Source organism: Lynx canadensis, chromosome B3, assembly GCF_007474595.2.
Source record: "Lynx canadensis isolate LIC74 chromosome B3, mLynCan4.pri.v2, whole genome shotgun sequence".
NCBI classification, from domain to species: domain Eukaryota; kingdom Metazoa; phylum Chordata; class Mammalia; order Carnivora; family Felidae; genus Lynx; species Lynx canadensis.
Genome location: NC_044308.2, coordinates 942,407 through 955,561, shown reverse-complemented (window position 1 = coordinate 955,561; position 13,155 = coordinate 942,407). Strand labels below are relative to the sequence as shown.

General features: G+C 58.6%; 1 protein-coding gene across 1 annotated transcript in view; it reads right to left on the bottom strand.

Annotated features, from left to right (window-relative positions):
* Positions 1-678: 678 nt before the first annotated feature.
* Positions 679-13,155, bottom strand: part of MINAR1 (membrane integral NOTCH2 associated receptor 1) — a 34,815-nt gene continuing 22,338 nt past the window's right edge. The window contains exons 9-11 of the mRNA XM_032593469.1: positions 10,966-13,152; positions 8,559-8,813; positions 679-4,593 (exon numbers count right to left, since the gene is read on the bottom strand). Coding sequence (XP_032449360.1) covers positions 4,396-4,593; positions 8,559-8,813; positions 10,966-13,152 — 2,640 coding nt within the window. The 3' untranslated portion in view covers positions 679-4,395. The remainder of the gene's footprint in view (positions 4,594-8,558; positions 8,814-10,965; positions 13,153-13,155) is intronic.

Sequence of the window (13,155 nt, the reverse complement as noted above, 5' to 3'; positions counted from 1 at the left end):
TGGAGTGAAAGAAACCAGACACAAAGGATACAAAGTATACGCTCACTTGTTTCTTACCTTCCGCCTGCCTGCACGTGAAATCACATGGTTTCTGTGACTTCTCTCTCTTCACGTGCAAACAGAAAGCAGAATCAGGTCCGCAAACACAGAGAACAAACTGGTGGTTTCCAGAGGGAGTGAGAGGAGGCCCAGGCTGCCAATTACGGGATGAGGAAGCCACGGACGGAAGGCACAGCACATGGAATACAGCCAATGGTGCCGTAACAATGCTGCGTGGTGACAGACGGTGGCCGTGCTTGCGGGGCCCAGCATAACATACAGACGTGCGACTAATGTAACACTGTGTGTCAACTACACTAAAAAAAAAAAAAAAAGTGCAAGGTACATGAATGTGTTTACATAAAGTTTAAAAAAAAAAAAAACAGGCAAAACGAATGTGTGCCCTTAAAACAGGAGGGCCACTTTTCTTCGCCAGGCTTTAAGTAGGAGGGGCATGAGGGAGGTTCTGGGAGGCTTCTGGGTGTCTGAGTGTCCTGTGTTTTTTTTTTTTTAATCTGGGTGCTCATTACATGGACGGTTTCAATTTATGAAAAATCACCAAGTTGGACACTTCTGATATGTGCATAAAACTGAACACTTACAATTTACGCATCAAATGAAATCTCACCGCAAGATATCTTATAATTTTTCAGTTTATTTTTGATTATATTTGGAGAGGCAGATTTTCTATGATAGCTTCCAACCAACCATTGTACATTAACCAAATTTTACACAAGCCATTTGAAAAAAGATCTAAAAATGTGCTTAGTTATTGGTATTATATAACGTTGATCAAGCACCAAGAGTGTGCTAACAGCTGTACAGAGCAAACATAGAAAAGGTTGACAGTCCCCGCCTTCAAAAATACCCACTGCTCCCCGAGTCTCGCACATAGACCTTAAAAGTCACACCCTTTTATTCATAAGGCATAAATAAGGAAGTCTGTCGCAGTTTTCATTGTTCATCAATAAATATCTAATACCCTTTCCCCAATTATCCCAATAATTACTAATATCTTTGCCTTTAAATACAAATCTCTGTAGTACAATATACAGTATATACTGATTTGGTATTCACACGATGGACCATGATATTCTTGCAAGTTGGTTATAATATGAAGCATGTTGAATTTCAACATTCACAAATTGCTACACCTCTTAACAGAATCATTTACTGTTGGCAGCACTTTTCCATTGTTGTTTAAAAAAACGAGGTGCCGTCGCCCGTACACTGATAAACTGTAAACAAAAACAGCACTGCCTCGATTCCGATAAGGGCATCGGGACTCACGGCACATCAGAGCAGCGAGCGTCGGCACATCTACTAAAGTGGCCTGGCAGGTAGCAATCGCGTAGCCCCATGCCCTAAAATACTAACGCGCGACGGTCAGCTAGTAATGGTGATACAGAGGAACTTGCTTCGACCGTATCTGCAGTTTAAAGAAGGGGGTGGTGGCATAAAATATCCGAAAACCGAGCCGGGAGACGTTTTTTTGCTTTTCTGCAAGGCTGTGTTCGAAGCAAATTCAGACTAGAAGAGAGGAATACGATTATTCTGAATTTAATGACTGGCTGAGGGTATCTGATTTCAGGACAATCCCTTAAGTGAGAACATCTGATTGTTCACTTTTCAAAAGCAAGAGAAACGAAGTGAATTTTGATAGTGTATGATTCTAGGCGCCAGGCATGGGAAATCGTACTTCCTGTGACACGCCGGAGACGGTGGTACAAGGTGACGGCCGCTACGGGAGTCAGGCCAGTCCACACGGGATGAGGAGAAGTCTCCTTCCCAGCCAGACTCTGGTCTTGCCCCGCTCTGCAAGTACAGGGACGGGGGAGGGGGGACGGCTAGAGTGAGGGGGTCCGGGGAAAGAAGGCTGTCACAAGCATGGGGTCAGGAGAGAGAAAAGACCCAGCCGTGAACTCCACCTTCTCTAGATCCCAAGGCTCCGAGCATCTGTCAGCTTCAAGCTGTGGCAAAGATCCCTAACTTGGAACCACACTCCAAGCGATAAAGCTGGGGATAGCCCGTCCCCACTGGGGCCATCGGGTTCCCCAGGGGCATCACCAGCCCTGGGTGTTTCTTCTCCGTCACGCGGCGATGATGTCGAGTTGAATTTTAAAGCCACACTAGACGGAGGGCCAGACGAGATTTCTCTGCTACCTCCTCAGACAGGAAAAGGGTAGAGGAAAATTCTACAGAGTCCCTTCTCTTCCGCACACGGGGTGGGGCTTACGGTCACACACCCCGCCTCGGTAGCTAGACGCGTGGCTCAAGCAGGGCCCGTTAGGAAGAGGCGATGGCAGTTTGGTCCATCCGCCATGGTCCTACCTGGCAAGGACAGCAGGGGTTGGGCTTGGACAGGGTTTTTCTCATCCCAGGTTGGTGCATCTCCACTTCTCTGCAAATCATGGAGCAAGAGGTTGGGAGCTACCTATCTCTGACGCTCTCGTGGCTTAATCTGTGATAAGGGGGACCGTGTCACGGAGCCGTCCTGGACGGCAGGAGAGCGGATAGGGTAGCTCCCAACTCTTACAGGTGGGAACCCAGTATCCCCTTTGAGGGTGAAAGAAACAACCTTATTTAATGTACCCAACCCAGAACAGAGCACCAGAAGACGAAAATTCTGACAATAGACAGTAATGTATATATATATATTTTTTTCATTTTCAACGATAAATCCTCAGTTCTGCATACTAAGGCTTAAGTTTCAGTCACCTAGTTGAAAGTCCACAGATAAACAGGAGAATAAAAACAGTGACATAAAGGCCCCTAAACATGAAGGCTCACTACAGACAAAAGCATCCGTCCCTTAGTTGTTCACAGCGTGAAATGTTCCGACTGCCCCGTGTGGGGAAACGTAGACCTCGACAGAGCAAGCTGAGAGTCATTCGAAGGTCTTGGGAACGGATGCTGGATCCTACTGCTTTAAAATCTGAGATGCTCCCCAAACCCCTCTTTCAGGAATTTATTACACCGTCCAGAGTGCTTCTTCCTACTCTCAACGTTTGTTCATAACCCACCTTGTTCTCAGAAGAATTAAGGTAGCGAGTTTCTGCCAATCATTTTTCTTTGACCCTGTAGCAAGACATTAGAGTCAAACGCTGAAAAGGATTCTCTCCGTGCAATTATGTCAAAGCACCATTCAACAGGTGGAAACTGGGATCAAATTCTGATCAAATTACAACAGCTTCCTGTACACCGGAGAAACCTTGCTCTCAAGTTATTTAACAAAGAAGGACAATAAACCAAAACTAGGTGTTCAGATAGACATACGCAGATAGATACGTAAATGGTTAGAGATTTTTTTTTTTTTTTTTTGGCTGCTGACAAGTATTTGGAACTCTGGAGTTGGTGTTGCGTTGTGGAGAACACCTCCACGCCTTTATCGTATGACTGACAAGCTTTCAAGATCCTGTGAAACCCACCGGAAGTGGTTTTGTGGCACACAGAAACCACGGTCCGCGGTTAGAATGTCAAAGTTTCTACCTCGTCTCTACTCCTCAAGGCACAAGGACACGTTCCAAACTCTCCGACTCACGTGTGAGAAGGAGAGTGCCCGGTACCACCAGGAGACAGAAGACCAAGGAGCACATGGGAGACGGCGTGGGTGGCCGTGATTTTCCAGTACTGACCTTACAGTGCTGGTGAGCGGCTCTCCCCACACCCCGGGGTGCGGACAGGAAGATCTCCCGGCCCGGGTCCCTCGGCCTCGTACGCAGAGGGAGCACACTCCATGCTATGCCTGACTCGGCAGGTGAGCTCCTCCCTACGCCGTGCGCAGGAGAAAGATCCAGAATGTTCCATGAAGATCTGCAACGAGGATCATAATGGTGACCGAAGGGCAAGATTGAAAAGTCGTAGTCCTTGCTGCGAGTCAGCAGAGAAGTAGCATCCTCTGGGGACACACAACCTGTGACTTCACCTGCAACGCAACATTAAGGAAAACAGAACTCATCCAGCTCTCTCCCTCCGCGGCCCCAGGCAGGCACGTAGCAAATATCTGCTGCGTAACATATTCCCCACCGCGAGACTTCAATAATAAAATGGAAAGAATCCAATCAAATGTTTTTTTGCTTGGAATTCAATTTGCATGTTCTGCTCGTCCGTTACATTCTTTTGGTAGGAAAAGATATTGCACTTCTAACAGCGCATCCGAGCGTCATTGAGTCAAAGCCAATAGGAGGGGAGGTCTCTCTAGAACGCACACTTCCTGAAGCGCACCTTGCCCACCGGCAGAAAGCCTCGGCGGCTGCGTCTCTACCCCAGCAAGCGGTCGCCACACGGCCCTGAGACCTCACGCCGCAGAGGGAGAGCCGGCGGCCGCCAGCCGTGCACGGCGGGGTGGCCCCGGGCTCAGGATTTCATCGTGCAGATGGGCACGACAACCACGAGGATGACCGTGCACGCGGCAGCGGCGACCAGAGCGGCGATCTTGCAGACCTTGGCTCGTCTGAACTCCGCTTCCTTACGCTTCAGTAACGAGTCGTAGCCCGGGGTATAAACATCCTCCATCCAGTATTCTAAGTTGTTTGGGTTTAAGGACTCCTGCGTCTAGAAGCAACGACAAGACGTTAGGGACACGGGAAGTACTTGAAAGCAGGTCCCAGAGCGCCTGACTCGTCCGCAGCCCGGGACCACCGCGACATCCGCCATGCCAGCCCCGCCTGAAAAGGGCCACCGAGGCCTCGGGCCCCTACACACCACGACTACACCTGCCCCGCCCTTGCTGCCTGAGTCCACGGGTCTGACACGGGAAACCACGGGTCTTCTCGCTGTGAGCAAGCAAATCAGGGCCGAGACAAACGGGGCTCAACGCCAGGGGTCTGCGGCCACGAGCGGGCCGGCCGGGCCGTGGGACAACCAGGGAACCTCACTGACAGGTATGCTCCCCTACCGGCCCTAAGAACAGAGCCCTTTGAGGCAGGGCTCTCTCGTGGCTCTGATTCCGTTCCCAGATCCACACAAAAGCGTCTACTGAGAAATCAAAGTCCTGTCCCAGACGAGCAGCTCACACACAATCTAAAATATGGTCAGGCCGCTGCTCGGAGTCCCGGTCCACAGGGCCGTGCAGACGGTCCGAGGGCCACGGGCTGCGCCCACGACGGCAGGCCCGCGCTGACCTCGGTCTCCCGTGTCCTGAGATTGACGCAGCGTCTGTAGGAGAAACACCACAGTTCTCCTGAACTGCCCGTGGACCCCGCTCCCCAGTGATGCGCTAATCAGTTCGTGTAACAGGGCGGAGGGGGGAGCAGTGTTCTCCCCCTCCGGCAAGAGCTTTTAATAACGTAGTGTCACTTTTAAAAAAAAAAAAAAAATAACGTAGCGTCACGTGAAAGCAAACACAGAAATCCCAAGCGAGGTCACCTAAATCTCTGAAACACAAACAAATGTATCCATTCTGGAGATTTTCTCGGCTTGTTTAATGCTCAAAACGTGCACGTTAAAGTCGCCCGGACACACGCACAAGATCACAAAACACATCCTTTGAAACCTGTTTGAAAACTGCATTGTAGCGTGTTTTGGGGGGATGTTGGTGATTCTGACCCGTGTTACTCACTGGCCCGTCCTTCCAGACGCGCCTCTGATATTTGTCACCTGGCTCTGGGGACAGAGCAGCCTGGCCCCGTGGACGCACGCCAGGTGGGCCCGGTCAGTGGACGGGACGTTTTCCCAATTCCCTCCAGGCGTCTGCTCTGGGGCCCTGGGTCTCGGTGGGTTTCAGAAACAGCTCCCTTCCCTCGGCCTCAGATCCCAGGGCGACGACATCTGTCACTGGTGCTGGTGCCCGGATGCCCCCCGGGCTCTCACCCTGCCCATCGCACCGTGACAGCCCCTCCCTGACACTCCCTCCCTTCCTGGGCCATCGTGAGTGACGGGACTCTCAGGAACGGAAAGTCTGTCAGGACAGGGGGCTGGGTCTCTGCGGGAGCCCCCACTACCGCGTCCTCTGCTAGAGTCCCAGGGGCCCCGGCCTCCCCCAGCTGCCCGCTCCCACCATTAGGACGAACAGCCATCTTCAGGCTCCAGCCAGGGCTCTCTCCCCTCAAAGTCTGCCCTCCACGGGCACTTGCAATGTGTGGCTCGGCCACGAAAGCCCTTGAGCCATCTCACGGACACCGGACGGGAGAGGGGGATCCGGGACAGGTAATCTCACGGGGAGACTGGTCTGCCACGGTGAGGGGCCACCTGCGAGGGTTGGACGGCTCAACAGCAGCCACCCCCGCCCCTCCACTCTGCACCTTCAAGACGGGCCCGGCCGCCTCTGCCTCCCAGGCTTGTCACGGAGGGAGGCCTGGAGCCAACCAAGCCCACCCTGCATGGCGGGTTCTGTCTCAAACAGAAGGAAGTCGGCTTCCTTTCACGGTCACGTACACCTTACAGGCCGGGACTCAGCCTGCAAAATAAACTATTTTTTATTAGCTTTCCCGATAACTTCAGGCTCTAAGGACAACAAACAGCGGTGATACCACAGTTTCCAGGGCCAGGGGCCAGGGTGGCTTGTTACCAGGCCCCCAGACCCTTGGAATGACAACAGGGCCCCCCCTTTGCTCCCGCCCCAGAGCGGGCGACCTCACACCCAGACACACGGGGCCCCGGAGATCGTCCAGATGGCACAGCTGTCCTGACATCACCTGAGTTTCCGAAAAGGAACGAGAACGAGTCAGGCCGCGCCTCCCGGCAACCCCTCCCCTCCTGCTTTGTGCAAAGGGCGCTCCCTCCTTGGCTCGACCTTAAGTGAGGTCACCAAAGCTCTCTAGTCTGAAGGCCTGCTGTTATTTCGGGCAATTTTGGGTTTATACTTATAAACGTGGCACGTTAACATGTCACGCATCTGTAGGGGCAAAAAGTCACCTGTGCCTGGGAACGGCCCCCTCCCCCAACTTCAAAAAGCTGTTTCAGGGCCCCCCGGGCAGCTCAGTCGGTTAAGGGCCGACTCTCGGTTTCGGCTCAGGTGATGACCTCACAGTCTGTGAGTTCGAGCCCCGTGGTGGGTTCCGTGCTGACGGCGTGGAGCCAGTTTGGGATTCTCTGTCTCCCTCTCTCTCTCTGCCCCTCCCCCCACCCCGCGTCTGTCTGTCTGTCTCTGTCTCTCAGAAATACATAAACGTTAAAATAAAGACGTTAGTCGATCTATGACTCGTTCGATTCATCTGACCCTTTCACGGTCGTGTACTAGTTGAACCATCCACGCCGTGAGACCCAGGAACGCAGGGGGAGTGGCCCCCACCGGGAAGCCGCACAGGGCCCTCCTGCAGGCCATCCGAGCCCTGGCCCACGAGCAGGAGGAGGACAGGACAGGGAGCGGCCCGGAGGGACAGTGGACACAGCACACGCAGGGACACAGCGTGCAGGGGGTAAGAGGGGCGAGGGGGCTGTCACCACAAGCCCCACCGTTAGAGTCTAGCCAGGACTGCCCCTTCCCCTAACTGCCGTCACTCAGATTCACTGTGGTCATTGCGGGGACACGCGGGGCCCCCGCTCTCTCGGCAGCCCAGGAGGAGGACCAGGGGCTGGGCTGGGTCCCGCACAGACTGAGGCTTGTCCGACCCGGGCCAGGCACTCGGCTCCCAGAACTGGCATCTCCTCGTCTGCAAGCCGCGGACCCTACGGTCCCCGCGCCCCGTGCTCACAGCCGCCCGGGAAAGAACACGCAGACCTGACTCGTTTCAGCATCACTTAACTGGCCCCTGAAATCCTTTCTAGCGCCTGCTTCCCGCCGGGGACTTGCAGTGCCTTCTTCCCAAACCTTCTCACAGCGGCTCTGCAAGGGACATACGGGCACGACCAGTGCACGGCGCGGAGCGGGCAGAGGGGATGTCCCGGGTCCCTCCGCAGAGGAGCCCAGCGCTGGGGGAACCCGAGGTCTCTGCCCGCCACACCGCGCCCCCCCCGGCCCCCGCCACTGGCATCTCCCCCACAGCCCTCAACAGGCCAGGTCGCAAAGCTCATTCTGCAGGTGAGGACGGGATGCTTTCCCGTGGTGACACAGAGACACGGGCAGGCGCAGTGTGCACGGGACCAGGTGGGGCTGCCCACCGACGTGTGCCCGAACCCCAGCCCCTCGTTGGTGGCCAGACCCGGGCCACGAGTGCATCACCGAGCTCCCGGGGGTGGCTCTTACCTGGGATTGCTCCACATGGAGCTTGGCTCCCACAAATATGTTTATCCCACGTGCTACATGTGGAAGGAGAAATCGGCTGGTGTTTCGTGAAGCTCTGTCTCAGGTCTCGTGGGCAACGAGAAGGATGTACACTCGCTACGGAGCCTTAAACGCACCGGTTTAAGCTGCTCGGCGGCCAAAGTCAGTCAGTCAACCCCGCGTTCCCACTGCCAAATGTTTGCAAGCAAATCAGCAAAGTAACGCTCCCCTCGTCAAAGCCTCGGCTCTACGGCTGATCAAGGTTCAGAGTCCCGGGGCGGGGGCCCCGGGGCGCCGGACGGCGAGGTGCCTCCTGCATGGGCTGGGGTGTGGGGGGGGGGCCTCCCCCCGCCGCCCGCGACCGCGCGAGACTCACCTGCAGGTCTAGGGCCGTCAGCTTGCCCTTGTCGCCCGCGTTCCTTGCGTACTCCTCGATGGTCCAGGAGGGCGGGCCCCGCTTCACCTCGGCCAGTTCCGTCAGCCGCATGTCCGCGTACAGGGGGTCATTCTTCATGTGCGCTTTGAGGGAGGCGGGGTAGGGGTGCGGGCTGAACACCTGCTCCACCAGGAAGCTGTCCTTGCACTGCTTGGGCAGTCGGTGCTGCGGGGGGACGCTGTATGGCCCGGCCGCCTGCAGAGGGGCACAGGGGAGGCCAGGAAAGTAGCACAGAGGCTGTGGGATTTCACGGCACAACCGGGCAGCCGGCGGCTTTCTACGGCGAGGCCCCGAGGGCGTCCGGGAAACGGGACCCCGTGGGCGTCCGGGGAACAGGGACCCCGAGGGCGTCCGGGGAACGGGACCCCGAGGAACAGAATGCGGGGATTTAGCACAGATAGAAGGTACGCCAGGAGAGGGGGCAAGTGCCCAGGAAAAGTGTGCAATGGGATGGCCCGCACGTGAGCTCAGGTGACAAGACCTCGCGAACCAAGCCCTCGTGGCGTCACTGCCGGTAGCAGCCCTCCTCGCGCAGGCACGGAGCGGAGCCCAGAGAGGCCCCGCCGAGCAGGGGCGAGGCCCCCACGGAGCAGGGGCACAGCTGCTGGGGGCTCGGCTTCCAGCTGGGCTTCCGGGAGTCTCGGCCCCTCGTTTTTCCCAGTTTGTACCCAGTGCCGAGGAGTCAGCACCGCGGGCCCTTCCCCTCGAGGTGCTTCCGACATCGGGCCATCCTGCCCCTCGGGAGGGAAGCAGCCAGAGGGCACACGCCGGGAGCCTCCGGTGGTGCTGAGACCCTCCGGGGAGCGGCCAGCTGGACGGCAGCGTGAGGTCCCGGCCCGGGGGACTCTGTTCTCCGTGAACCTGTCACACGGGGGTCTCACAGGGCCTCCGGGAAGCACTCGGTGACTGCCAAGCCCGGGTGGGCCCCCATCTCTGCACACTCTGCAGGCCCGTGACTGCCCGGCTCCCCGTCCGTCCGCCGCCTGGACGGCGAGGCCCGTAAAAGCGGGGACCTGTCCGTGTCCGCCTTTCTCCCCCTCTCCTGCCCGATCGGACGGCCGAGCAGAGGGCCGCCCGCCCGTGTGTCAGGGGGTCGACACCAAAACGCGAAGCCGCGTACGTGACGCGGAAAAGCCAGGGAAAACAGGGCAGGCAGGGAGGAGAGGCTGCGGGTGCCTGAGGGGGACGTGTGCGTGAGCGCGGGATGGGCCGCGAGGCGCGAGTGTGTGAGCGTGGGCCTGCTCGTGGACCGGGCCGGCTGGCGCCACACCGGCTCCCACAGCACGGGCTCCACGTGGCTGCACGAGAGCAGAGCAGCGGCCAGCACAGGCAGCAGGCCCCCCCGGGATCGGACAAGATCACTTCCGGCGCCTGGGGCTCAGTCGGTGGAGCGTCCGACTTCAGCTCAGAGACTGCGGCTCTGGTCAGGATCTCACGGTCCGTGAGTTCGAGCCCCGCGTCGGGCTCCGTGCCGACAGCTCGGAGCCCGGAGCCCGTTTCGGATTCTGTGTCTCCCTCTCTCTCTGCCCCTCCCCTGCTCGCGCTCTGTCTCTGTCTCTCAAGAATAAATACACCTAAACCAAGATTAACATATATATATGTATATACATATACGTATATAAATCACATCTTTTACTACCCTCTTTCCTCCGATTCTGGACACTGAAAACTTGCGTGGAAGCCAGCCTCCCGCGTGGCTTCGCGAGCCCGCAGCCCACACCGCCGTCACGCCCTCCCCGGCACCGGCCCCTCCGAGCGCCTGCGGCCCGTCCCGCAGAATCAGGGCATCGCCTCTGGCCAGAATGGGGCGAGGAGGGCCGCCGCGGGCGCCACTGGCCCGCGGCTCCCTGCTGCAGGGGACACGAGCATCCGTGTACGCCCGCCCTGGCACCGACGGGGAGGTGTCGGCCCTCAAGGTGCAAAGGCACCGAGGCTCCCGGGAAGAGTGAGCACACGGCCGCGACGGCGGACAGCCGCGGGGCAGGCGAAACGGGCGTCGGGTGTCGGGGAGCTGCCGTCGGGGGCGGGGGGGCCATTTCCTGACTGGGGACTCACCGCCCGCTCCCTGCGCCCCGCTGTTTCGGCAGCAGCCATCCCTGGCTCGCCCGCGTCTCCCCCACGCTCCCCGCTCCGCCACCCCTCCTGAATCCGAACCCCGCTCTCTCCCGTGGGCAATACCAGGCACACGCTCCTTCCAGCCGGCGGACGGACCATCTGCCCGGGCCGTCCTCCCTGTCCTAACGCGGACCGTGCCCCAGATCTGGAAGGACAGCCGGGCTCCTCCGGGGATGCGCCCCGGGGCTGTCCCAGCGCGAGAGCCCCGATTGGTGGGCGCGGATTAAATTACCTCTTTGGACTTCTGGTGCCAGTCCTTACTCTCCCCGGGGCCCCTGTCCTTCACCTCCTCCTCGCCGAGGCCCGCGCGGCTGGCGTAGGTGATGGTGCGCCAGTCTCTGGGCGAGTTGGAGGTGCTGGCGATTTTGGACTCCGTGGCACTGTTCTCCTCCGTCAGGGACCTCGAGGACGGCCTGGTGAAGAGGCTCTTTTTTAAGGCCTTGACGCGGAGGCTCTCGCTGTTGCTTCCGCTGGCCTCTGAGCAGCACCAGTCGGCCGCGCTCTCGGGTTTGGGCCCCCGGGGGCCGCTGTGCCCACGAAACATCCGGGGAGAGGCGCTCTCGTCGGACGGAGCCTCGCTCGTCCAGGAATTCAGGTCGACCTGCACACCCGCCTTCTCGGGTTGCTGCATTTTCTGATCCAGCTTATTTAGCTTGCCCAGGACCTGCGAAATTTCCTCGCGGACACCCGACAGCGACTCAAGCTTCCGCTCGATTTCGCCGATCCTCAGCACCAGCCTGCACACACTGGTCTTCAGCTCCTCCTCGGAGCGGTGGCTGCTGCTTTCGGGCCGGCTGCCCTTTTCTCCTTTGCTACCGGGAAGCCCGTTGGCGATTTTGGTTACGCTGTGCTCCGGCGAACTGTCACAGTCCGACTTGTGGAGCTGAGACAAGGACCCTGTGCTGTTGTAGCAGGAGGACTGCATCACCCCCGTGGAGCCACTGATGCTCATGTCGTCAAGAAATCGAAAAATGTCGCTGATGTCGTCGCTGACGACCTCCGAGTCGTCGTCCGACTGCTTCATGGCGTGCCTGTCACTGTACTTGCTCTGCCCGGAGGCGCACAGGTCCTTGTACTTCTTGGGCTCGAACACGTGCTGCTCGGTCTGGGTGCCCACGCTGCTGGTGTCTGAGCTGAGCTGCGCCCCCGTGCAGCTAATGCTCTTGTCTTTGAACTTCCTGACCGGCTCGTGCTTCTCCAGGTCAACGGGGGACGAGACCTCTTTAGGTTTGAGCCCATCTGGTTTTGCCGCGTAGCCCCCGGGAAGGACCTGCTGTGGGTCGCCTGGCGCGAGGTAAGTGGGCCGCCTGTCCGGGGCTGGGAAACTGGGGGTCTGGCTGCTGGGGTGTGGATATCGCAGCTTCTCCTCAGAGGGGTTTCTGTTCAGGAAGGACCGTTCCAAGTCAGGGACCTCCTCGGTGTTGAGGCTCCAGCTTTTGGCCGGCCAGGGGGTCTGCTTGCCCGGCCTCCCCGGACAGCGCCTGGCTTCCTGCGCCCCCGTCACTGGAGTGGGCCCAAAATACGTGGAGGCCTGCAGGTCGTCCAAGCTCTCGTGTTTGGCCCGCCTCTTGTCAGGCACCGGGGAGCACGTGCGGTTCAGGTACTGGCTGCTGTAGGGCATCTCAAAGCTGTGGTTGAAGAAGGGTGTCCTGCAGGGCTCCGGGTGCCCCCGGGGCTCCCCACGCTCCACCTCTGCCTTGTGGGCGGGGCCAACCAGCGTGGGCGACACGGCCATCAGGTTGTGAAACTCCTCCTTAAAGATGTTCCTCTTCTGGACACAGGACTGGATGACAAAGGGCTCCGTGCTGCCACCCTGGCTCATGGGCAGGGAGTCCTGATCTGAGACGGGCTCGCTCTCGATGTTCATGGGGAAGTAGGTTCTCTGCATCTCACAGGGCTGGGGGCTGGCGACGGAGTAGGGCGCCAGCGCCTGCAGCCGGTCCAGGGAGGCCGCGCGGCTCTTCAGCTCCTTGCCGACGCCCAGCAGGAAGTTGGGCTCCGAGGCAGGCACGAACTGCGGCGGGCGGTCCTTGGGGTCCGCCTTCCGGCCCTGGGACGCCTGGCGGGCGGGGTGGCCCCGGCGGAAGGGCCTGTCGCCCAGCTCGCAGCCGAGGGGCTCGCACTGGGCCGCGGCACGGGCCTCCGCGTCCGGCCCGCGGGGCTCGAAGGGCGCCTCCTTGTGGCGCCCCTTCTGCCGGCCCGTGGGCAGCTTGCCCTTGGCCGCGCCCCCGTTCATCTGGATCAGGTTGAATATGGTCACGACGTCCGCGGCCACCATGATCTTCTTCGACTGCTGGTTGTTCCCGGGGCACTTCATCTTGTCCTTGAACAGCGTGGCCGGGAAGTTGGGGTCCAGACAGGCCGTGTAGAAGAGGACGCTTCTCAGTCTGGCGAGCTGGGACAGGTCGAAGCGGGCACACAG